The 25,565-nt window shown below is 39.3% G+C and overlaps 1 protein-coding gene across 4 annotated transcripts in view; it reads right to left on the bottom strand.

The window, feature by feature from the left end:
• The window catches only part of LOC112925122 (uncharacterized), a 158,481-nt gene that overhangs the window by 70,863 nt on the left and 62,053 nt on the right, over positions 1 to 25,565 (bottom strand). For all 4 annotated transcript variants that reach the window (XM_072738440.1, XM_072738449.1, XM_072738466.1 and 1 more), the window contains exons 17-27: positions 21,699 to 21,899; positions 20,835 to 20,956; positions 18,844 to 19,072; positions 15,058 to 15,260; positions 12,641 to 12,796; positions 10,405 to 10,498; positions 9,760 to 9,897; positions 3,631 to 3,785; positions 2,480 to 2,591; positions 1,094 to 1,143; positions 554 to 730 (exon numbers count right to left, since the gene is read on the bottom strand). In XM_072738440.1, the coding sequence (XP_072594541.1) occupies positions 554 to 730; positions 1,094 to 1,143; positions 2,480 to 2,591; positions 3,631 to 3,785; positions 9,760 to 9,897; positions 10,405 to 10,498; positions 12,641 to 12,796; positions 15,058 to 15,260; positions 18,844 to 19,072; positions 20,835 to 20,956; positions 21,699 to 21,899 (1,637 nt within the window). The remainder of the gene's footprint in view (positions 1 to 553; positions 731 to 1,093; positions 1,144 to 2,479; positions 2,592 to 3,630; positions 3,786 to 9,759; positions 9,898 to 10,404; positions 10,499 to 12,640; positions 12,797 to 15,057; positions 15,261 to 18,843; positions 19,073 to 20,834; positions 20,957 to 21,698; positions 21,900 to 25,565) is intronic.

The following is a 25,565-nucleotide window of genomic DNA, read 5'->3' as shown; positions in this document are numbered from 1 at the left end:
CAAGGTATGATAAGGAAGTATGGAAGCAGCTCTGCTCTTATCATTTAATATCATTCTACATGTGGTTTTTTTTTTTCTCTGTCAGAGAAATACAGAACATATTTATCCAAAGTGCTGGCCTTATCAGTGTTATGTGTGTATGTGTGTTTCTTATTTCTTCTGCTCCATTGAGTAAAATATTTGAAGTCAGGAGAGTTCAAGATCAAGTTTACTCATTTGTTTGCTTATTTTAGATGCTAGCTTATGTAAAAGGGTGTGACTGATGGAAATCTCTGGGCTCTCCAGGGGAAAACAAAACTGCATAGATTGAAAAAGCAGTGAAACAGCCCATAAACAAAGAACTTGTTCTGAGCTCAAATACGAAGATACTGTTCTTCTTAGAGTTTAAGACTCTTTCTTTTTCTTTTGCCCTTCTAAACCAGAAGATCAAGGTCAAATGCAATAAAGAAAGCAAGATTATTCCCATAGCAAATTTAACATGCCTCCTCCCTCTTCCCTGGGAGGGGTAAGGATACGGAGTGGGGAGTAAAAAACCCTAAAGGAAATTACACACCTGGGGTCAGCCTTGAGGCCCTCCTTGGAATCTCTCAACCCTTTCTTTTCTTGTGGTTGCCCCACCATGAAAAAGGTGTCCCTGATGGTAGGGAAATCTTCCAGCAGGGCTCTCAGGCTATTACAGTATGCCATAATCTGACCCCGAAGAGCGTAGTGAGACATACGGCAGTTGAACCTGAAAAATGAGAAGAGATGATGTCCAGAAGGTGAATCAAAGTTACTCCATCTTTCCCAAGAGGATCTGCTCCCTAAAAGATCTTTCAAAGATAATAGACGACCTCATCAGGAAGAAAGTTCTATCTGGGTAAGGGTGAAGGCAGAAGCATGGCGCATAGCGCCTCTTCAAAGCGCCTCCCATCCTTCACTTCTGATGTTCTTCTCTGTGTCAGAGGATAGTTTGGTTTGATTTTATCCAAGAGAATTGTGTTTATTTAAGAACAAACCACCTGACTCATTGTCTGGATTTCTATATAACACTGCAGTTTATTGAATTGAGTCAGAGAAATCAGCATATGTTGTTCACATATACCATACTTACTTCTGACAATATTCAACTATAACATCTCTCTTGACTTTACCAATTTCATCCTGTAATAAAAGAGAATGATAGTTCTTCTATTAGATGGTTGGCTATAAAAATTCTCCATCCTAGTACACGTATACAAACTTATAACAAAGTAGGAAAAGGCCACACAGTTGAGATATTCTTTCTGAAGGCCAACTTGCTGAGAGATAACTCCATGGTTCTCTCCTGCTCCTGCACACCTTGTTGAGTATGCCAGGAATGCAAGGCCTTGACCACTCTTTACCTGGGCCATTTATCAGGGTTCTGTTTGCAAAGAGCAACTTTGAAGGATGAGGTAATGTCTTCCTTCAGGAAAAATAGCAAGCTTGCCATAAAAAGAAGTGGATCCTTTAAGCTCAATGTTATGCAACTGTGACCAAAAAACAAAAACAAAAACAAAAACAAAACCCACTGCATACATCTAGTTTCCTCCATGTTGCCCCCTTGGGACTTGGGAGGCAGAGGGAACTGACACAAATATGAAACTCATGTCACCTGCTCTGCTGTGAGTCATAAAGTTCTTTGTCTCTGATCTAGGAGTCTTGTGTTTTCTAATCTGATAGCCCTTGGATAATCCTGAAGAGGAGTTAATGAGGTATAACATTTTTCACTTGGTCAATGTTTTTTGAATATGATAGTAAAAAAAGGTAATTAAATATCTCAATAACTTATTAAAATGAGTCCTTTGCATCCATTATTGCTCAGCAGTAATCTAGAAGTCTGGCCTCCCTCACATCACATTTATAGAACTGGATTAGGGAAATTTAAGTTTTTCCTTTTCAGTCACAGATAGGGAAGAAACCTAGAGACTGTAAACCTGTGATTTCTCTCCCAAATAACTATGTATTAGCCTAATGACTTTCTTGTCAAAAAATTAATGAGTAATGAAATCATATTCACAAAATTAAGCAATACTTTTTAACTGATTATGGACTTGAATTTTATATTTTCCAACAGAGTAAGCTGGTATAAATAGAAACATGGCATTAACATCTGGAAATCAGATAACATATGAATTAGATAGTTAAGAGCCCTTGCTCACCTTGTCTAAACCCCCTGAACATCTGTGGGTCACTCAAGAGTGGGCTAATGTTCCAGAGCAGGTGCTGAAACTAGTTCCGTTTAGAAAGTGACAAAATAAAATGTGGTCTTGGAAAAAATGTGCATATTTTTAAAACTAGAATGCAATCAGCTTGAATTACTTCCTTTCTACTTATTGAATTTCCTTTTACAGTTCCTTATATTTTCAATAGTCCTATCCAAATAGGCTGAAAGCAACAGATTACAAGTTAAGAATTTTTATTTGCTCAAGTGTAAAAGATAATGAGAGTTTTAGGGAGCCCTCCTCACTAAACTCACAAAGTTCTTCATTCTGTCGTCCATGGTTTGTTTCTTGAGGAGGAAGGTGTTCAGCATCATGTCCCGCAGCCCCACCTTTTCTAGTTGAATAGACACAAAAGCCTCCGGAGCCCTGATAAATGAACAGAGACATCTGAGCCCAAGGCAGGAAGTAAGTGGACATATAATAAAAAAATAGCTCAAGAGCTTACTGGAGGACAGGTAGCCTGGGGCTAAGTGCTGGGCATTGCAACAGGAGAGCAGGTGGCTCTGTCACCATGGTTCTCATCTTCTTCAGATATTCTAATTGTATTCACTAAAGATGCTGATGTGTCACCACCCTCCTTGGGGCCCCCATGTGCCTGAAGCATGTATCAGCAGTCCCTCCTCTGTCCTCAGCTTCATGGCCTGGCTCAGTGTTTGTACTACTCAGGTCCCTTTGTGCCTCCTGGTCTCTACACAGGGGAATGTGGACTGAAGTGGCTTCCCAAGGGTCCTCTTGATTAGACATATTGGTCTTAAATCTTCCATCCACATTTTGGGAATGTGAACCTAGGGTATTTGAACTTGGCCATATGTCAGATTAATGACATCTTTGGTAGTAGAGTAGTTTTGTGCTTTTTTTTTTCCATTTTAAATTTGCTAGAATTAAACTATCATTGGAAATACTCAGAATGTTTATTATTGAATACAAATATCTCCTTTCTCTGTCATGGTGAAAAGAGATGAAGACACAGGACATTTCTGATTTATAGCCATCTCTCTGTAGAGGCTGTACCTCTCTGATAATGCGGCACCTACCATCCTAAGCAATGGTAAAACCCTTGTTAGAATGGTGAGGGTAGTTCTGTGCTTTTCAGTTTAAGATAAACATGGAAAATTTGGAGAGGCCCATATTCTTCTTCCTTGTGTTCTGTCTGTTGAAATATATAGAAAGAGGGAAGACAAGAGAAAGGAGCAAAGAGGTTGAAATAAGGAACCATTGACTCTTCATAAACTGCATATTGGAAGGAGTTGAGCCTTCTCAGTGTTCATACAAGGTCTTCAAAACTAAACACATGCTGATCACTTTGGGAATTTAGGCATCCTTTAATCCCATAATATTATGTTATTAATTGGCTTAAAAGAGGACACTTTTGTTACTTTAAACAAACCCCTAGTGCATGCAGTACCTTTTGGTAGCATGGAATTTTTCTGAAGGATAAGTAAGGTTGTCTGGAACTTTTGAAGTTGGGGCTAACAGTAAGTTCTCTACGCCATTCACAATTTTGGAATTTCTTCTTCTGGCTGGACCCATTCCACCATTTCTCAGATATGAACTCATTTCCTAAAATGTTTTAAACCAAAGTGAATTAAGTTTGTTGGATTTGTAAGGCCTGTAGTATTGGCTGCAAAATTGTCTCATAGCCACGCTGACCCCAAACACATGTGAAATGCCTTCTTACATGTGATGGGGATGGGTTGGAGTGGAAGAGAGAGAAAAGAAACAGAGGGGAGGAGAGGAGAGAGTAAGAGAGGGAAGGGAAGGGTACAACGTAGGAGTGAGGCAGTAAGTGTAACTCTTTCCAGAATAAAATGCAGTTGTCTAAATGGCCCTGAAAAAAAATTCTCCGTTCTACAAGGTAGCTAGTTGGAGTGCTCTGTACAGAGTGGCCTCTCAGGAAATACTGCTGATGGACTTCATGGTTACAAGATCTGAAAAACTGAGGCAGGGTGCCCACTGCGTTCAGCCTAAGCAAATGGAGGTAGGCTACATATGCTCCACGCACAATGTAACGATAAGGAGAGAGAGAGGAGGGAGGGTGTGGAAGAAAGACTTTCCTTGGCCTTTTGTTGTGGCAGCCTAAGTGGACAGATACAGGAGCAGTACATGCACGCTGCTTCTATACTTCTATCACCCTCTCATTCCCTAACTCTGACAGCCTTACTGTGAAGCAATCTTGCTTTCAACCCCATTAGAAATGCTCTCTCAGTCAGTAATAAGCTTTTGAGAATGTCAAATGGCCCCATTTTAATCCCTGCTCTTCTGGTTCTTCCCTCTACCTTTCACTCTATCAGCTTTCAACTACTTATTCTTTTTTTCCTCTTCTTTTAAAAATGATAGCTTTACTGAGATATAACTGACATTCAACAAACAGTACATATTTAAGGTGTACAATTAGACAAGTTTTGGCACACGTATACAACTACGAAATCACCACTGCAATCAAAATAGTGACCGTCCCATCCATCTACCCCCCTTCTTCAATCAACCACTGTTCTCTGCTTTCTCCAACAATAGATTAGAATGCATTTTCTAGAATTTTATAAAAATGGAGTCATGCAGTGTGTACTCTTTTTTTGGTATGGCTTCATCCATATTGCTGTATATCTCAATAATTCATGTTTGTTTTGCTGAGTAGTATTCCATTATGAGGATATACCACAATTTGTTTATCTATTCACCTGGTGAGAAACAGTCGAGTTCTTTCCAGTTCTTGGCTATTTTAAATAAAGCTGTTATTAACATCTGTTTATATGCTTTTTTATGAACATGTGTTTTTATATCTCTTGGGTAAATACCTAGGAGTGGAATGGCTGGATCATATGGTAAGTGTATGTTTAACTTTGTAAGAAACTATCAAAATGTCTTAGTGATTGATATTTTGCATTCCCTTCAGCAGTGTATGAAGGTTCCAGATCTTGCAGATCCCTGCCAACACTCAAAATGGTCAGTCTTTTAAATTTTAACCATTCTAATGAGTAGTTTCTCACTGGAGCAATTTGCATTTCTCTAACAACTAATAGTTTTAAACACCTTTTTATATGTTTATTTACCATATGTACATCTTCTTTGGTCACACATTTCTTCTTGAAACACCTCCTTTGGTTTTGGTAGCAGTGCACAATTTTTGTTCTTTCTCTGTCTCTCTCCTTCCCTCTTCCCTTCCCTCATTTTCTCTTGTTCCCTTTCATTGTCTCCATTATTTATTCCTCCTTATTGTAGCATCAGCCGTCTTCCTGTCCCACATTTGTAGGAGAGCATATAAATACATATCTACACATATATTTCTAGATATTCACATACATTACTCTATATTCATGTATTACTGTATTTATTCACATATTCATATATATGATATATAATAACCTTAATGTCTTCCTACCTCTGCCCCCATGCTCCAATTCAGTGACTTTCAGCATTTGCTTCTTAAATAGATTTAGGAAATAGACTCTCCTCTCACTCCCCATTTCAACAAGAATAACCCCACTTATATCTGTTTTATATATTAGTATTCTTCATAAGACTAAAGTAATTATTTTTTAAAAAGATTTTATTTATTTATTCTTGAGAGACACACACACACACACACACAGAGAATGGTAGAGGCATGGGCAGAGGGAGAAGCAGGCTCCCTGCAGGGAGCCCAACATAGGACTTGATGCAGGGACTCCAGGATCACGCCCTGAGCTGAAGGCAGGCACTCAACTGCTGAGCCACCCAGGCATCCCAGACTAAAGTAATTAAATAACGAATTCCTCATGTCAACTATGTATGAAAATCACCAGTGGTGGTCAATCTAGGCTCCTCATTTTTATCTAGTACCCATCTGCCCTTTCTTGCATCCTATGCCTGAGTCATCTGAAGGATCTTCTCTCTGCCTGTCTAAAAGGTCATCTTTCAGGTTTTCCTGAATGCCCCCCCACCCCCGTGCTGCCCTTCCTGGTTACCCAGATATGACCTCTTTTTTCTTTAGATGCCTTCTATATTTTGTTGAACCTCTTAAACAACTGGTGAGCCTGTTCACCTTATATATACTGGTGTATAAGTTCCTCAGGAGCATGAATTGTGCCTCAGCATTATCTGATAAGCCTAACTTATAGGAGGTACTGAATTAAGACTTAGGAGGGGAGGTTGATGTTTTAAAAATTAATATAACTCATTCTATCCTTATTTTCTACTTCAGTACTTAATTTCTATGGGGATTACTGTTTGACAGTGGAAACAAGGAATGAGTATTCTTGCCATACTCATAAATTTGGACTCTCCCATTAACATGAAGAATAGAAATAAATAGAGGTTGACAAATGTGATAAGGGGTAAATATGGTGAGCTGTATAGAATCTATAAGATTCAAAGAACATTAAAAGACCACCTGGAAAGTTGATTTCCTAAAACTATGTTTCATTTTACTAGTGAACACACACACACACACACACACACACACACACACACTATACTATTGTTTTAAAAAGTGGGAGAAAGTCTCTATGAACTGATTTAAAGTGATTTCCAGGATATACTGTTACGTGAGAAAACAAAGTCCAAATGAGTATATGTAAATAAAATCCAAAACTCCTTTATGATGAAATCATTCAACAAACTAGGAATAGAGGGAAATGTCCTCCACCTATAAAAGGCACCTATGAAAAACCTGTAACTAAATCATAATTAGTAGTAAAAGATTGAAAGCTTTCTCCTTAATATCAAGAATATGGTAATAATATCCACTCTTGCCATTTCTATTTCAGCCTTGTACTGGAGGATCTAGCTAGGGTAATTAGACAGGAAAATGAAACAAAGGCATCTAGATTGGAAAGGAAGAAGTGAAATTATTTCTATTTGCAGATCACATAATCTTGTATATAAAAAATCCTAAGGAGGGGAGTCTGGATGGCTCAGTTGGTTAAGCATCTGCTTTTGGCACAGATCATGATCTCAGGGTCCTGGGATCAAGCCCTGTGTCAGGCTTCCTGCTCAATGAGGAGTTTGGTTCTCCCTCTCCCTCTCTCCCTACTGCTTGTACTCTCTCTCTCTCTCTAAAATAAATGAAATCTTAAAAAAAATCCTAAGGAATACATACATACAAGTAAACTATTAAAACTAATAAACTAGTAAGGTGGCAGGATATAGGATCAATATACAAAAATCAATTGTAATTCTATACATTAGCAATACACACTCTGAAAATGAAGTTAAGAAAACAATTCCATTTATAATAATATAATAAAAAGAATAAAATATTTTGGAATTCATTTAACAAAAGAAGTATAAAATTATACACCAAAAACTGCAAAAATATTGTTGAAAGAAATCAAAAGATCTAAATAAATAGAAAGACATCCGTGTTCATGGATCAGAAAACTTGAGATGGCAACTGTATCCAAAATAATCTACAGATTCAATGCAATCCCTGTCAAAATGTCAAATGGTGCTTTATGTGTTTACAGAAATTGACAAGGTGATCCTAAAATTTATATGAAAATACAAGAGACTCACAATAGCAAAAGCAATTGAAAAAGAAGAACAAAGTTGGGGGGCGCACACTTCTTAATATCAAAACTTAATACAAATCTACAGTAATCAAAACAGCAGTAGTAATAACATAAAAATAGACATATAGAGCAATGGAATAGAATTCATTGCCCAGAAATCCACTCTTACATTTATGGTCAATTGATTTTTAACAAGGTGTCAAAACAATTCAATGGGGGAAAGGTGAGTTTTTTCAACAAATGGTGCTGTGACAGCATACCACATGCAAAAGAATGAGGTTAGACCCTTTCCTCATATTATATACAAAAATTGGGTTGGCTGGGTGGCTCAGCGGTTGAGCACCTGCCTTCAGCCAGGGCATGAATCTGGGGTCCTGGGATCGGGTTCTGCATCAGGCTCCCTGTTTGGAGCCTGCTTCTCCCTCTGCCTGTGTCTCTGCCTCTCTCTCTCTCTCTCTGTGTGTCTCTCATGAATGAATAAATAAAACCTTTTAAAAAAAGAAAAAAACCCAAACCAAAAATTAACCATAAATAGACCATAGACCTAAATGCAAAAGCTAAAACTACAAAACTCTTAGAAGAAAATAGAGGAGTAGATCTTTGTGACTTTGGATCCAGCAATGATTTCTTAAATATGACACCAAAACAATAAGTGACAAAAGAAAGACTAGTGAATTGGACTCATTGAAATGAAAAACTTCAGCTTCAAAGGATACCATCAAGAAAGTGAAAAGATTGCCCTTAGAATGGAAGAAAATATTTGCTAATCATATAATTGATAAGTACACATATACTGATACTTGTATTCAGAATACATAAATAACTCTTACTATTCAATAATAAAAAGACATATTTTATTTTTTATAAATGGCAAAGAATTTGAATAGAAATCTCTCCAATGAAGATATATAAATGGCCAAAAAGCACATAAAAAGATGTTCAGTGTCATTAGTAATTAGAGAAATGTAAATCAAAACCAATAAAGTACCATTTTACTCCCAATAGGAAGGCTACAATAAAAAAAAGAGACACTAACAAGGGTTAGCAAAACTCAAAACATGTGTCTTTGCAAAAACCTGCACATGAATGTTCACAGCAGCATTATTCATAATAGCTAAAAAGTAAAAACAGCCCAATGTCTGTCAACTGATGAATGGATAAACAAAACGTGGTCCATCTATACAATGAACTATTATTCATCAATAAAAAGTAATGAAGTACTGATACATGCTATAACATGGATGAAACTTGAAAACATGCTAAGTGAAAAAATCCAGATACAAAAAGCCATATGTTGAATGATTCCATTTATGTGAAATATCCAGAACAGGCAAATCTATAGAGCCTGAAAGTAGATTACTGTTTGCTAGGGGCTAAGGGAAAGGGGGTGGAATGGCGAGTGACTACTAATGGGTACAGGATTTCCTTTGAAAGTGATGAAAATGATCTGGAATTAGATAATGGTGATGGTTACATGATCTTGTGAATCATATACTTTAAAAGGGGTAAATTTTATGTTATGTGAATTATATCTCAATAAGAACCAAAGAAGTCTGGGGGAAAAAAGGGTTATACACTGTGTGTTACCTTTTGTAGAAAAAAGAAGGGACAAATGTCTCCATTTACTTTTGCAAAAAGACATGCAGGTAGAATAAAACAGAAAACAATAAAATCATTTATCTACAAAGGGTAGGGGTGGAGGAACAGGATATTTTATGCTGGATGATTCTTCCTAGCCAATATTCTAGAGTTACACACGAAGAAAAAAGTTGTTAGCAAATCACTAAAAATTAAGAGAGTTGGTAAAGATTTGGACATGTGTTGACTTCACATGAGGAAAGGAGGGAAAGAGTGAAGGAAAGAGGGTAAAAAAATAGAAAAGAAGGGAGAAAGAGAGGGAGAGAACAGGAGGAGAGGAAGGAAAGAAGGGAGGAGAAAGGCGGCAGGCTAACGGGAAGAAGGGGCTGAAGGGGTAGCTTGGCACTGGCTGCCATAGTGGTAGGCACGTCAAACATGCCTCAGGTTTTTGCATCTTACAGGCTGACCTTCACATCAGCAGGAGAGGCCCATCGGGGCATGTGATAGAAGGATGCCTGTTGGACAGCCACCATCAAAGCATTTTTCTGAGCCGCTTGGCATGCAAGGGTCACTTGCATATTTTCCACTCCTGAATGGAATAAGAGCTAAAGAAAGAAAATGTGAAAGTTAGTAGGAATTTTGGCCATAAAGAGGAGATGAAGTTGAGGATTTGAGATCACCACCTATTTAACATGTAAACATATGAATCAAACTGCAGGATGATCTGAGATCCTTGCTTCTCAGCCACAGGACTGAATCTGGTCTCTCTCTAAGCACCATTTCATACTGGGAAGGCAGCCTCCAGGCCTGATTTGCTCTGTAGCTAGTGACCATCAGGTTTCTGATCGGAAGAGGATGAGTAGGCTCTGACAAACTAGCAAACGTGTGCTCGGTGGCAGCCTTTTAAAGCTACCAAGATTAGGTTAATGCTTAAAAACTACAGGGGTGCCTAGGTGACTCGGTTAGGTAAGCATTCAACTTCGGCTAAATAAGGTAAGGGTATCATCATTACTTATGAAGTTAGAAGCCTCTCTTCGACATGGGAGCCAAACGTATATGAATTGCATATTGCTTAATTTTACTTTAGTGTCTTTAAAAAAAACACAATTTACCTTAAGGATGGATTCCTTTGTATAAAAGCTAAACTTGCCAACCTGGTTATCATCCACCTCAGAGATGGCTAAGACAAGAGTAGTAGGAGAATATCTGCAAGAAGAAACATGACGTTGTTCTGATGTACCATGACATTGGTCAAGACACGCTCATTCCGATGGGACATCAGCAATGATAGCAAGTGCAGATGTTACCCAAGACTTGATATTTCTGCTCAAAGCCTGAAGGGCTCTGGGGTCTTTCAATCCTTGTTGGACTTGATCTCTCTGCAGTTTCCTTGTGGTGATCACCAACTCCGAATTCTTTTCTCCTGATCCCCATTCCACTGTTTCTCTTTGTACCTTCGACCACATGTCCTCAGGCTCTTCGCTGACTCAAATCCCTTTGCCCATTCCCTAAAAGCTGTCCAGTTTTTGCTCTCTTCCATTGTCCCAACAATTACCTAAATGTTCTTTGCAACCATGTTTATGCCTTGGGATATAGTCCTTTGTCCGTACCTATGAGACTTTGTTGAGTAATTTAATATCTATGAATCTCAGTTTGTCCATCTGTAAAGGGAGATAATACCTATCTCGTAGGGTTATGGCAAATATTAAGTGGGATAATATCCACAAACGTGCTTTTTAAAATGTAAGCCACTTGCTCATGTTTGATATATGTTGTTATAACAACGCTCCAAAGTGGCAATTTTGAGGGATTAACATACATAAAAGCAAATTCAGGAGACAAGATCCTTGGATACATAAACCTTCCCTAGGTAATTCAGAAGGCTCCCCAGATCTTGCAGGATCTTTTGGGTCATTGTTGGGAAAACCAATCACAACTTGACCAGGCCACAGATCATTTGGGCACTTTGTGCTGATTGGTTGATTCCAGTTGAACAAAAATATGCCCTGTTTTTCATCAGTATAAAACACCAGCTCCAACAGGAGGCCCTTGAAGAGCCAGAGAATAACTTGGCTCCAGGTTGGAGATGCAGCTAGCCTTGCCTGAGGTCCAATCACACTTCCTTCCTTCAGTTTCTGTAGACATCTCTATATCCTTATTATAAATTCTCTTTTTGGTTTAGCTAGTGTGACAGGATGAAGCAGGAAATATTTTGCCTCCAGGAAACTTTTGGCAGTGTCTGGAGACATTTTTGATTGTTACAAATGGGGAGAAGGGGTACAACTGGCATCTGGTAGGTAGTGGTCAGAAGTGCGGATAAACAACCTCTGCTGCACATGACAGCCCCCTATAAGAAAGAGTTATCCAGCCCTAAATTTCAATAATGCCAAGGTTGAGAAACTTTAGGATACCATATTCTATGATCCTAACCCATCTCAGCCCGCAGTCTCTTTGGAGAAGAGAGGAGTCCTTTAATGTATTAACACATCAAAGTTACATTTTGAGCACTGATCCACACTAGAAAAACAAAGGTGTTTTTTTCCTCCTTGGAGTCATCTTTACTTTCCTTGGGGTGGGGCCAGTACCAGGAATCTCCAGGGATAGAGCTAGGACCCTCAAGGGAAGGGCAGACTGGAAGAGAAGGAAAGAAGAGGGAGACAAGTTTCTCCTCAGCACACATCAAAGGCTGACTCTGCAAGGAGGAAAAAGATTCTTTTCCGCGACTAAGTAGACCCATGACCTGTTACTGTTAAGAGTGTTTTCTTTCCAGCAATGAGTTGAACCTATGGGGCATAAAGAAGTTTCACTGCTTTAAATCCCTCTGTTGCCGGCCAACAAGAGTCTGACTGAGATACTGCCATACATGTTAGATTTGCACATTGTATTAGAAATGCAATGTTCAAGGAAACGGCTGCTCAAAAAACTTGACTGACTTCTTCCTGGTCTCAGGGTAAGTGGCAGAAGGGATCTGGACTTCTGATCCATGGTTCTTGCCCCCTGAGACAAACTCTCACACCCCCTTTTTCCCCAGAAGCAACAAAGTCAACCTGGCAGCCCCTGAGCCTGTGATTCTATCTCACTTGAGCTCTCTGATCCAGTTCTTCTATTTCTCAGTGTTTTTAAATTCAATTATCCCCCTTCATTGAGATCTATTTCCCCTCTTTCAGTAAAAAAAAAAAAGAAAGAAAGAAAAGAAAAGAAAAACAATAGCATCATGGCAGATAGAATATAAGAGAGGGAATTTAGAAATACAATTGCATTTGTGTGTCCAGTGTGGGAGAAATTATTTTTCACTGACTGTTCATTCTACCATTACATTATTTTTACTTTGACTTTCTCAAGGCTCACCTGTCCACTCGATCACTGTCCTCCAGCAGAGAGGTGATAAAGACAGGGGGTGGATGGTCTATTTTGTCCTTGTGTGATGCAAATTCAAAGTGAACGGGCCTCAGATACAAATGGAACTCTTCAAAACCCATCTCCTGTGCCAGTACCTTATAGAGACTAAAAGGGAGAGGGAGGCAGATAAAGAACCAAGAGCATTTGCCATTATTTTCCACTAAAAGAAAAGTGGTGAGAAAACCAAAAAATCTGAATAAGCAGAAAAACAAAAGTCAAAACAAGAGTAAGCCAAGTCTGGTATAAAGTGAATGAGTCACAAATGTCTTGCATCTAGTCTATGCTATGGCAGTTAAAGATAGCAATTAAAGTAGGAGGAGATGTGCTTGGGCACTTCCTCAACTTTCATTTCCTGCAAGCTGGCTTCTGTCCTCAGAGTGCTCATGGGGTCACCAATACTGCTTTCAATACGAGGTTCACTATTTTAGCTCAGAGCTCTTCACAGCTGGTCTCTGTCCTCTCTTTGGGGAACATCTTTGCACTCTTGGATGCTGGATCTCCATGCTCTTACCTCATGATCACTATCTCTTGGTCTTCATTGGCTTCTCTTCCTCTTTACTTTCAAATCCTAGTATTTCCTGGGGTTCCAAACCCAGCCCGCTTCTTATCTTCTCTGTCCCCCTTTGGGGAGTTCATCTTCCAACCCTCTGCCCTAACAATCACCCCCTAGTGTAAGAACCTGTGCTCCTACCTCTGTCCTGTACCAACTCTGAGCTCTACTCTCACGTATACATGGCTTGCAGCAAGGCTCCTTTCAGACGCCCCTCTGGCATTTCAGCCTTCAAAGTCTAGAATGTCTTTCCTTCCTCTCACAGTCACATTCTAACACACTCCTCCATTTTGAAAAGTCGGTACATTAAGGCTGACTTCAAATGGCACCTCTATTAGTTTGTTAGATTCTGTAACAAAGTACTGCAAACAGAAATTTGTCTCACGGTTCTGGAGGCTAGAAGTCTGAGATCAAGGTGTTGACAGGGCTGGTTCCTTCTGAGGGCCACAAGAGAAGGATCTCTTCTTGGCCTCTCTCCTTGGCTTACAGATGGCTGTCTTCTGCGTGTGTTTTCACACCGTCTTCCTTCTTTGTGTCTCTGTGTTCAAGTTTCCTCCTCTTATAGGAACACCGGTCATATTGGATGAGAGCCCACCCTAATCATTTCACTTCAACTTGATTCCCTCTGTAAAGACCCTACCTCCAAATGAAGCCACATTCTGAGGTAGCGGGGATTAGGACTTGAACATATGAAGTTGCCAGGGGACACAGTTCATTCCTCAACAGTGCCTCTTTCATGAAACTTTCTTTGATCCACTTACAAAGAATGAAATATTCCATATTCTGAGCTCCCACAGTATTTTGGTTGTATGACTAAAATATCAGATTAAATTGTAGCAGAACTAAGTTTTTAAACTTTTAAATTGTGAGCTCCCTGAGATCAAGGATCAGAAATTATGGGGAGGTAGTATCATAAAGATTAATACATATCTTTACTAATAGATTGAATTCTGCTCCTACCACTTTCTAGTTATATGATCTTAGGCAAATTACCTAACTTTCTGAGCTTCTACTTCTTTGCTAGTAAAATAGTAGTAAGCTACCTCTTAAGGATATTCTGGAAATTAAATGAATGAATACATATAAAGTTCCCAATACAGACCCTGGCCACAGCAGGCCCTCAGTAATAGTTGGTGGTAGATGACTGGACCCTTTAGGTCTACAGGGCTTCTCGTGGGGACTAGAACATAATAGAACTCATACATGTTTGCAACAAACCCTTTAACTCCGTATCTTTCCTGCTTATAGTCCACCTGCACTTTGAGGTCTTCCCATCACCTCACACTCATACCTAAAACCTAACTCTTTAATCTCTCTCTGTCTCTCCCTACCTGCTGACACTTCCAAACCTCTGTCAGGCCTGGTTACTGTAACTGACTCATCCCTTTCCTCTTTCTAGTACTTCTAGTGCTTCTGCTCTGCTATTCAACTTCATCATAATCCAGTAAATATTCAGAGTGACTATGTAGGTCAGGCCTCACACCAGGTTGTGGGACACTATGGAAAATAACATGGACAGTGTTTTTGCAATCAGGGAGCTTACACCAGCAGGAAGACTGATAAACTGGTATGAAGCACCTAACTGAAAGGCAATGTGCTGAATGGAGAAGATGCCCAGGTGCAGGTGGATGACCTAGGTTAGCTAAGTGGTCAGAGAGGTGTGTAGGGAGGCCTGGGCGGAGAAGGAACAAGGTGGTCATTTCAGCCATTTATAAAGCTCTCTCCGGCTGCTCTGGGGCACAGAGGGAACTCAACCTGTAGGCAGGGAAATTTGTGGCCTGTTCACCCCATCTGGATCCTCAGTCCCCCTACTGACCGAGCTAAGTGTACACTCTCCAAACTCATTTCTATCAGCCGATGGCGGAGGGTCACAAGCTCCAGAAGTTTGGAAAACGTCTCCAGAAGCAGCACATGAGAATCCTGGCTTTGGTTCTGTCCTTCGTCTGCTGCAGACTTGAGTGCAAGCAGACCTATCTCCTCCATGAGAAAGGGATCTCCCATTACTTTAGCTGAAAACAGCTGAAAGAAAACAAAGTGTTTTTTAAAATATAAAAGAGGAAAGTTCACCTATGAAGAAAAATACTATCAGCGGCATAGCCTCTGGAGCCAGATTTCCTCAGTTCAAGTCCTGGCTTTGCCACTTATAAGGTGTGAAATTTGCTATCTCTCTGCAAAGGGGGGATAAGAATAGTAACAGTACTTAAGTGGAACAAGTAGATAATAATTACCTAATAGGGTTATGGAGAGAGTTAAGTTAGTTAATGGAAACAAAAGTGCCTGGTATGTAGTATTTGCGCTTATCATTTTTATAAGTATTTTAAGCCAAAATAAAGAATAGAAGTCCCTGATATTTTCCAAGTATTTTAGAGGCCAATAATAATAATTTCCTATAAACTCTTCTAACTGCAGTGTCAAAATTTCAAAGTGTTTTCACATGTATTACCTCATTTCTATATTCATAAGATCCCCATGAAGTAGGAAGCACAGGTGCCATTTTCCATTTTATCAGTGAGAAATCTGAGGCAATACTGAAACTTTCCAAGGTCACACAGCAGTACCAAGAGTAAACGTACGCTTCCTAGCTCCAAGTTCAACAGTTTTACAGCATGCTAAACTGCCTTCACAGGGCTCATCGTGGGAGAACCCGCTTTGGGGAATTTTTGAAATAACCTCATTGTTCTTTAACTCCCTCCCTCCACAGCGGGCTCCTCTGCTCTGACCTCTTTGCTACCCTCTCACTTACTCCCCGCAGGGACCCAGTCTGGGAAGCCCTGAATCTGCCTTTCCTGGCGTGGCTCCCTAAGGGTGCACAAGCTCCCTTGTCTGCCCACTTATCTACCACAGGCTTTTTCTACTCAAAGATGCCATTTCTTGATTCTTGAAGTCTTTCAAAGTGATAAAGAAATCTATTAAGCTAATTTCTGCATGTCCTTTAAGGGCAATACTGGGCCCATTTTTTGGCCCAATACCAAAGGTTAATCTGAGTATTTATCATTTCTAGTTACAAATTTGAACACATTTTAGAAACAATAATAATTAAAACCGGTATGGCATCAGTGGGAAACTAGACAGGTATCTCAAATATTCACTATGACTTATAAGAGAATTTAAAGTACATTTTAAAAATCTGGTACCATAATACAATGTGAAAAGAATCTGCAACAGGTGGTAGTAAGATACATGACTGATAATTTTGAGCCATACTTCATACCTGCCCCTCTCAATCTCTCTCTCTCTCTCTCCCTCCCTCCAAGTAGAATACTAAAGGAATTAAGTATTTTTAAAATGAAATCAAAACCTTAAGAAATTAGAATAAAGTAAGACAAAAACATGTGGAAAAAGATTTGCTTTCTGGATTTAGGAGGACAGAAGAAATCACAAAGGAAAAGATCAACAGATCTTATTACATAAAAATAAAGTTAAAAGACAAAAAGACGAGTTGGGAGAAATATTTGCAGAAAATATGACGGACAAAAGGGTTAAAGTTTTCATTTAAGAGAGCTCATATAAGTAGATAGGAATAACATTAGTATTCTAAGAGATAAATAATGGGAAAGAACAGAAGATGCACAAAAATATACAACTTGTAACAAAACATCTGGAAGGAGATTTAGTCTCGACAATTGCCAAGGAAATGAAAATTAATAGTGCAATGCTACCTGTTAAGTATATAGAAAGCTATATTCATATTTATATAAATATGTATAGAGAGACATTATATGTTTACACCTAATGCTGCACAGTGCAGCAGAATTGGTACTCTTTTAAAATTACTGGTGGCATTATAATTTGCCACTACTCTTTTGGAAAACAATCTGTCAATCTGCATCCAAAGACTTACATTTTGTTTCAGTAGTTCCACTTCTAAGAGTCTATCAAAAGGAATTTATTTAAAATATGGAAAAATCAGTGGTATCTGGGTGGCTTAGTCAGTTAAGTGTCTGCCTTTGGCTCAGGCTCTGATCTTGGGATCCTGGGATGGAGCCCCACGTTGGGCTCCCTGTTCACCAGAGAGTCTTCTCTCTCTCTTTTTGCCCTTCTCCCTGCTTGTGCTTCTCTTTCTCTCAAATAAATAAAATCTTTAAAAAAATAAAAAAATAAAATAAAATATGGAAAAATCTGTAAGCATGGAGATATGCCTTGTAACATTTTTAATAATAATGAAAAATAAGAAACTACGTGAACGTCCAACAATAGGGAAATAGTTGGGCAAGTCATGATTCATCCCTTAAAGGAATTTTACTTACAAAAGTGAGTGTAAAGACTAGTTAGCAATATGGAAAAATATATAATACAATGTTAACTAAGAAAAACAGAAGATGGGGTAGGAAGGATATGATTTTAACTATGTAAAACATGTATATGAAGAATATTTGAATTCAGAAAAAATAATTATTGTGAATGCATTTGAGTGATTAGATTTAGGCTAATTTTTTTGCTTTCTTTTTTTGCTAAAATTTTGATTATTTTGATCAATTTAAAATTAATTAAAATAAAATAAAATTTTAGTTTGTGCAAGAGGGAATAGGAAGCCAAGGCAGACACATGGAAGGGATATTTTTGGCAGCTGGGACCCTTGGAAGTTCCTTCATCATACAGCATGTACTCACACAGTGTAAGGTCAAATTGGAACTCTAGGCTCAACTGTGATAGCCTTAACAGAAAAAGAAAAGAATTAAAATCTAACTACAAATGCCATGTAAGTCATTAGGCCACAGTTTGAACCCACAGAACATTAGAGTTAAAAGGGGCTTTAGAGACCATCACGCTCACTTCCATCCTTCTCCCTTCAAATACACAAAAATAATGTTACAAAATAGGAAAGGGAAACTCAGAGAGGCTAGGAGACTTGTTCAGAGTCACGCAGCAAGTTAATGGCAGGGCTGAACTTGAGTCCAGGTTGCTGACTTCTCACGCAGCACTCACTCTTCTCTACCAGATCTCAGCTCAGGACAAAAAGAAGGAATTTCGGGAAGAGTTTTAGTGGAAATAAAATATTTAACTTTAAAAAAATACATATTTTATTTAAATTCAATTTGCCAACATATAGTATAACACCTAGTGCTCGTCCCATCAAGTGGCCTAAAATATTTAACTTTTAATTGAAAATGTATATTGTTGGGGTGCCTGGATGGCTCAGTTGGTTAAGCGTCTGCCTTTGGCTCAGGTCATGAACCCTGCGTCCTGGGATCAACCCCTGCATTGGGCTCCTTGCTCAGTAGGAGAGCCTGCTTCTCCCTCTCCTTCTGCCTCTCCCCTCTGCTCATGCACACACACACTCTCTCTCAAATAAATAAGTAAAAATCTTTTTTTAAAAAAATGTATTTTGTTAAAATATAAATAATAAGCCAGAAAACATTTCCCACATACCTATGTACATCTCCCTTCTAAATTGTCACAGCATCCTGATAAACTAGAAACTTAAACCAAAAATGAAAAAAGAATTACATAAAAATGTTGGCAAGGCCTAAGACTATGATCTGTCTCTGGCCAAACAGAGGAGGAATAGAGCCAAACAGAAAAACAAAGCTAACTAGTAACATCTGGGTGGAAACATTCTCTTTGCCAAAGAGCCCCCCTTCCCCCTCTTCAGAGAACCTACATCTTTCTGGAGCTGTGTGCTGTACCAGGACTCAGGCTTGGCTGGTGTGAGCCACATATCCAGGGCCAGCCGCAGCACATGTCTCTCCAGCAAAGTGAGGCTGCTGGCGGATGTGGGTCTGCAGGTGTGGCGGGCCTCCCGGAGGAGGTGATCAAGGGATCGGGGGATGAGTGATGCCAGGCCCAGGGAAGGGTGGAACTCCAGCAGATAGATGTTTTTCAAAGCTGGGCTTAAAAAGAAAATCCATCAATAACAATTTTACACAATGAAGAACTTAATCTGTTTCAAAAGATATTTGAATTTTTAATGTTTTAAGACCAATAAAATAGCTGCGATAATCTAGGGCATTATAAGTAACTGAGCTCAAAGGGGGATCAGAGGCCATCCATACTCCATCAGATTATACAATGTTTTCTTTGTGTTAACGTGAACCCCTTTAAAATTGGAAGCTGTAAGAGTTAATTCTTAAAAGTCCAATCTGATTCTTAAAATGTTTACGGCAAACCTGTAAACATTCCGATAATCAGCATTTAGTCAAATATTTGAAAACAGAATAACTTAAAAGTGACTAAATATCAAACAAATAATTTCCATGATTAGTTTCTATTTTTTTGGCCTGAGTCTTTATCCTTTTCCCCTAAAACGTTAATAAACAAAGACAAATTTTAAACTCTGTACACAACTGCTAGAATCATTCATGTTTGTTATAACAACATTCTATTTTATAAATGGATGAGGCCAGAAATGATAAAATGCCTGTCTGTAGATATTCCTTTGAAAATAGAGGATACAGCACAAGCCAAGGGCCTTTCTATACCTACATCAAACTAAAGAGCATACATACTTCTGGAATCTATGCAAATGGGATTCCTCTTTGTTCTAGATCTTAAAAAATACAACCCCAAAGTTGGAAAGGAATTTCATCAAGCAAATAACATTTGCTTTTGAGATTATTCTGACAGGCCTTGGTATCCATATAGTCCAAGCATGTTCTGCCAAAAATCATTTCTGAACAATAGATTCCTGCCACAGCAAGCCGAGCACACACACAGCTGATGTGAAGAAATCAGTCCTGGGAAAGGTCCATGGAGAACATGCACTCTTGTGCCTGGAACCTCTAGGGCTCTTTCTCAAGGGATAAGGTTAGAATGTAGGATATGACATCCCATAGCATCCTGCCAGTTCTCAAGACGATAGCCACATAGCCCTCTGGGGCAATGTCTTACTGAAAGTGTGCCTCTACTGCTGAACTGTACACTTGCCAGAGCACAGGGCCATGCTTCTGTTGTTCACAACTGTGTCCTCACCTGTGCCTATACCTGTAGGCACTCAACAGATACTTGTCACAAGCTGAAAGGAATTGGACAATTTCTCCACCCATTTCAAGGCCATAGAGAGATTGTGATCACGGGCCACACAGACCAACCTGGAGCTTGTCACTCACTTGTTGGTTTCCTCAATACCCTCAAAGGCCAGGAAGGAATGGGAGTTCAAACTACATGCCAAGGGGGTGACTTAAAATATATACCTCCTCTGAGTGCTCTCAGGAAATTTAATTTGCTCCTTAAAGGGGTAGGGGTCACAAGGTAAGTCTGCAGAAACCTTTTTGGTGACACTTACTAGAATAAATAAATTCCTTCTTGAGAAACTTTTAAGCAAGTTTCATATATGTTGGCTTATGTGGCACATCTGATTAAACCCTCTCATGGCATTTTAAGAGTAACTGCTTTTTTTTTTTATAGAACTTCTCAAGGGAATAAAGATTCTGCACCTAGTAGTATAATTTTAAATTCTAGCCTTCTATTATTACTTACAAAGCAAATGGATATTGAATATGCAAGAAAATCCCTGTTCTGCAGCTTTTACATCTACTTCAGTCATCTCCCAAATACCTGAGAGGTACTTTATAGAATAGTATTTAGACCTAATATCATACCCTTAACTTATCTAAAAGATTAAATGTAAAATGTCTAAAGACAATACCACAGTACCAGCTATTGTTGATGGAAATAAGTTGTTTGCAAATGATGTTAAGGGGAAGTCCAAAGTGACTGCTATCATTCGGATGGCCTTCTTGCCAAAGCCTCTGGACATACTCCCGCTGACGCTCTATCTAGAAATGTAGCATAAAAGTTATAATTAGAAAAGTTAAACTTTCCCATGGATGTGAATTATGATCCTTGGTATGAGAAGAACAGCAATCCTTTGCATCCCTTCATTATTTGACTAATTTTCATCCAGACATGGTTTTGAGGATCCACTCACATGAGACATGCTGGTCTCTCGGTCTGAACCATGGGTCAGCCAATAAAAACAAAGGCAACCAAATTCAGACAATCTTAAGAGGCACAGGAAAACTTCTTTCTGTCAAATGATTGACTATAAGGAAAAAATTCTAATCAGGTCTAAGGTAAATGCACTGCAACAACCTATCTCCTGCTTACTTCTTGCCATTGGCTTTTCATCGGAGGACGTACACTGTAATTTTTCCTTTAGTGACCTAAAAATAGTCACAACATTTAAAAAAATAATAAACATAACTTTATGCATTAGTAGCTTATAAAAGGGCATGTTTCATTCTCCTTTCAATTGCAACAAACTCTATCATCTAGTGAAAATAAATTTTCTATTCTTTGTGGACCATTAAATATAATTAGGGTTGGAAACTTCCTCTTAAGACTGCAGTTATGCTTGGAATTCAACGATGCAAATGAGCTTACAAATAAACATGCTGTACGTGCTGCCCTAGAAAACCTGGATTCTGAACCCACAGTGAAAGGAAAACACTTCAGCTCTGGCCTGTTGTTTTCCATCCTCTTCTCACATGTAATATTTTAAAATCCAAATGTACTTACGTGCTGATTGAGGATGTCCCTCACGAGCTGCAAGTGAAGCCTCAGGCAGGTACATTCATCTCGGTAGGCCTTAATGAAATAAGGGTGGCTGAGATCAAACCGTGGGCGCCTGTGCATGATGTCAGTGATCACTTGTGCTAGAGCAAATCTCTCCTCAGGGTCCAACACGTGCTGGTAGGCTTCAAAGTAACTGTCAAGAAGCTGCAAATAAGGTTAATAGTCAGGGAACAGCAGAGGCAGCCGTAGGGCTCAGCAAGAGAGGTGAGGCCCCACCTACTCCATGCGTTGGAAAGCCACGGGCATCAGCTGGAGAGAAATGGCTCAGAACCTCTGGGTACCAGCCTGCTGTGGGCAGCTGCAGCACCAATGCAACTCAAGAGCAATTGATAAACCCATAGAGGTAGGGAGGGCAAAGTAAAGAACACTAGTTTTGCCTGTGTCCCCCCTCTTCCCCTCTTCTCCACAAATAAAAGGGAGGTTATATAATGAGTGATATAACGATAGTTATAAGCTCTAATGAGGCAGTGCATGCAATGTCACTTTAAACATATTTATCACCGACACTGTTCTCCACAGACTCATTCTCCTGCTATTTTATTTTATCACCAAATGTAGGCAGGAGGCCTCCTTCCCTTTTCTTATCCTCAGCTCCATTTCTGACCCCCTTTTTATTTTTTTTAATTTTTTTAAATTTTTATTTATTTATGATAATCACACACAGAGAGAGAGAGGCAGAGACGTAGGCAGAGGGAGAAGCAGGCTCCATGCACTGGGAGCCCGACGTGGGATTCGATCCCGGGTTTCCAGGATCGCGCCCTGGGCCAAAGGCAGGCGCTAAACCTCTGCGCCACCCAGGGATCCCTCTGACCCCCTTTTTAAAAAAAGTTTGCCCAAATTTAAATACAAATACAAATCGAAGCCACAATGAAATACCACCTCAACCAGTCAGAATGGCTAAAATTAACAAGTCAGGAAACAACAAATGTTGGCGAGGATGTGGAGAAAGGGGAATCCCCACATGCTGTTGGTGGGAATGCAAGCCGCTGCAGCCACTCTGGAAACCAGTATGGAGGTTCCTCAAAAAGTTGAAAATAGAGCTATCTTACAACCCAGCAATTGCACTACTGGTTATTTACCCCAAAGATAGAAATGTAGGGATCCGAAGGGGCACCTGCACCCCAATGTTCGTAGCAGCAATGTCCACAATAGCCAAACTATGGAAAGAGCCAAGGTGTCCATTGACAGATGAATAGATAAAGAAGATGTGGGAGATATATATATATATATATATCAGATTACTACTCAGCCATCAAAAAAACCTACTTGCCACTTGCAACAACATGGATGGAACCAGAGGATATTTTGCTAAGTGAAATAAGTCAAGTCAATCAGAGAAAGGCAATTACCGTATGATCTTACTCATATGTGGAATTTAAGAAACAAAACAGAGGATCATGGGGAAGAGAGGAAAAAATAAAACAAGATGAAATCAGAGAGGGAGACATACCATAAGAGGCTCTTAATCATAAGAAACAAGCTGAGGGTCGCTGGAGGGAAAGGGGTGGGAGGATAGGGTAACTGGGTGATGGGCATTAAGGAAGGCATGTGATGTAATGAGCACTGGGTTATATAAGACTAATGAATCACTGAAACCAATAATACATTACATGTTAATTGAATTTAAGTACAATACATTTAAAAAATGATTTGCCCAAATTTCACCTAGAAACGATAGGGGGTGATAGAATGGAAGCCTGAGGTGAAAGTTCCCTAAATACAAAGGCATTTATCCCAGATGGGACTCTACTAAGAACGGCTTCGTGTACAGAATTCTCAAAGGCATCTAAGGAGCTTATTTTCTAGTGGAGGCCAAAGCCTTTTCTAAAAACCAAAGCAAGCTCCCAGACACTAACCCAGTAACCACTGAGGATGGCGGTTAGTGTGAGAATTAAGAGAGAGAGATCCTCTTTATTTTGTTTTTACATTCATCTGTGACCTTAAGAGTTTATATTCTGTGTATAAATTCTATTTGTGTGTAATTAGTCATAGTGCTGATCGGAAAAACGCTCTTCAGAGATCACTGGGCTGGAATCCCAAACAGGGACCTAAGGGCAAGATAAGTAGTTCTGAAGAGTGTAGTTACTGTTCAGGCCTGTTCCACATTATATCAAATATATTAAGATGAACTCACATTCCAATAAAATTCATTCCTGTAAAAACGTTAAGGGATATTTATAATTTTGCTTTACAAGTTATTTGGCTACGAGTAACACATTGAATTAATGATTGGCTATGATTTCTGGGCAGTGATATACTCAGATTCTTATGAAGTGAGAAGATATAGTCTATAAATTTTCAAATGCAATGAGATGTTTCTAAGTGCTCAGTTACAAGGTTTTTACATTTTACTGACATGTAATTAAGCATTTATTGATAACAATTTTGTATTTTCCTTTTATATTTCAGAGTAATGCATGTGTTTTTCCTCAAAGCACCAACATTTTCAGTGGTACCTGCAAAGCTCTTAGATCCTAATCACCGAGTCCACCTTGCTTGACGCTTAAATCAGCTCTAACTAGAAGCTTCTGAAACTTTATTCCATTCATTTCACAACAAAACAAATTCCTTTCCTCTGTCAATCTAATCCAACACATCCTCCCTCAGAGTTTTGGCTCAAGATGTCCCTCCCCAGTCTTCTTTCACTAGCTTCTCTTATGGAGTTTCACTCTTCTGGAAGATGTCTACTCCCATTGTATCCATATTACCAAAGTCACATAGGCTTGCCCAGTGTGTGCATTTAATTGGCAGCAAGGAGTGAAATGTTGAGGTTGCAAATTCTACCAACCTGACAGCCTATCACACTTTGACATGCACCAGAGAAAGAGTGTGTTTTATTTCCTTGGGTATTGGTCTTCCTGGTGGCTTCAGGACAGGAAGTCAGCCCTCTTCTTAACAAATAGAAATTTCCCAAAAGGAGATAAAGAGCCCTTCTCTTTGTGTGGTATCTATAGCTAAGAATGAAAAACCATAAAGAACTGAGAAGCTGCAAGCCCTATTTGAATACAGGTAGCAACAGTGCAGAAGGCAAAGGGGAGTAAAGGACCCAGATGGCAGGAAAAGAGGCAGGAATGTCTCTGTCTTGCCAGTCATGGCTTCCAAGGCTCCCAATAGAGGTAAACACTTGAGAATCAATAGCAGACTAGGAATCAAATGCTGCCTTATTCATACATGTCCAGTATCTGGGCTTCAGTGCTGAAGCACAAGGAGGCGGAGCCTGGGGCACTTTATTTGACATTCAGTTTTGAAGGAAACCCTTTGAAACATTGGTCTAAGGGACCTTAGGTCAACTCTAGCACAAGAAGGAAAACACCAAAGGAGTTAAAAGCTCAGAACACACAATGCACACCCCAGGTTAGAAACTCACATATCTCAGTGAAAAATGAAGGAAGGTGGATTGCCAAGACTTTGAGTCCCAGGGACAATGAAGCAAACAGGGTGATCTAAATCACCTGTTCCCTCTGCTGATCTCTACCCTAGAATAGCATTCAATTATTAAATAGTAAAAGACAAAGCAGAAATGAAGGAGTGATGGGTAAGAAGGATGTCACTCAATAGCTTAGGGGGAGATTAGGAAAGAAAGAAACAATTACTTTCCCTAAATCATCCTGGACTAACTTGAACCTTTTTGATTGAGCCAAGGCAATCCCAGGAGCTGGTTTATAGTATTTGTATGCCTTGACCCGTTTTTTTGTACAAAGAGTCTTATTGTTTGGCTATTTGGCAGAAATTCATGGGGGAGGGTTCTTGCTAGTGATTTTAATCTGCTGATACCAGGTTGCAGAGGTTGGCACTAAAATGCCAAGCTCA

This window comes from Vulpes vulpes, chromosome 1 (assembly GCF_048418805.1).
Source record: "Vulpes vulpes isolate BD-2025 chromosome 1, VulVul3, whole genome shotgun sequence".
NCBI classification, from domain to species: domain Eukaryota; kingdom Metazoa; phylum Chordata; class Mammalia; order Carnivora; family Canidae; genus Vulpes; species Vulpes vulpes.
Note: the sequence above shows the minus strand (reverse complement) of the source record. Positions and strands in the feature narration are given on the sequence as shown.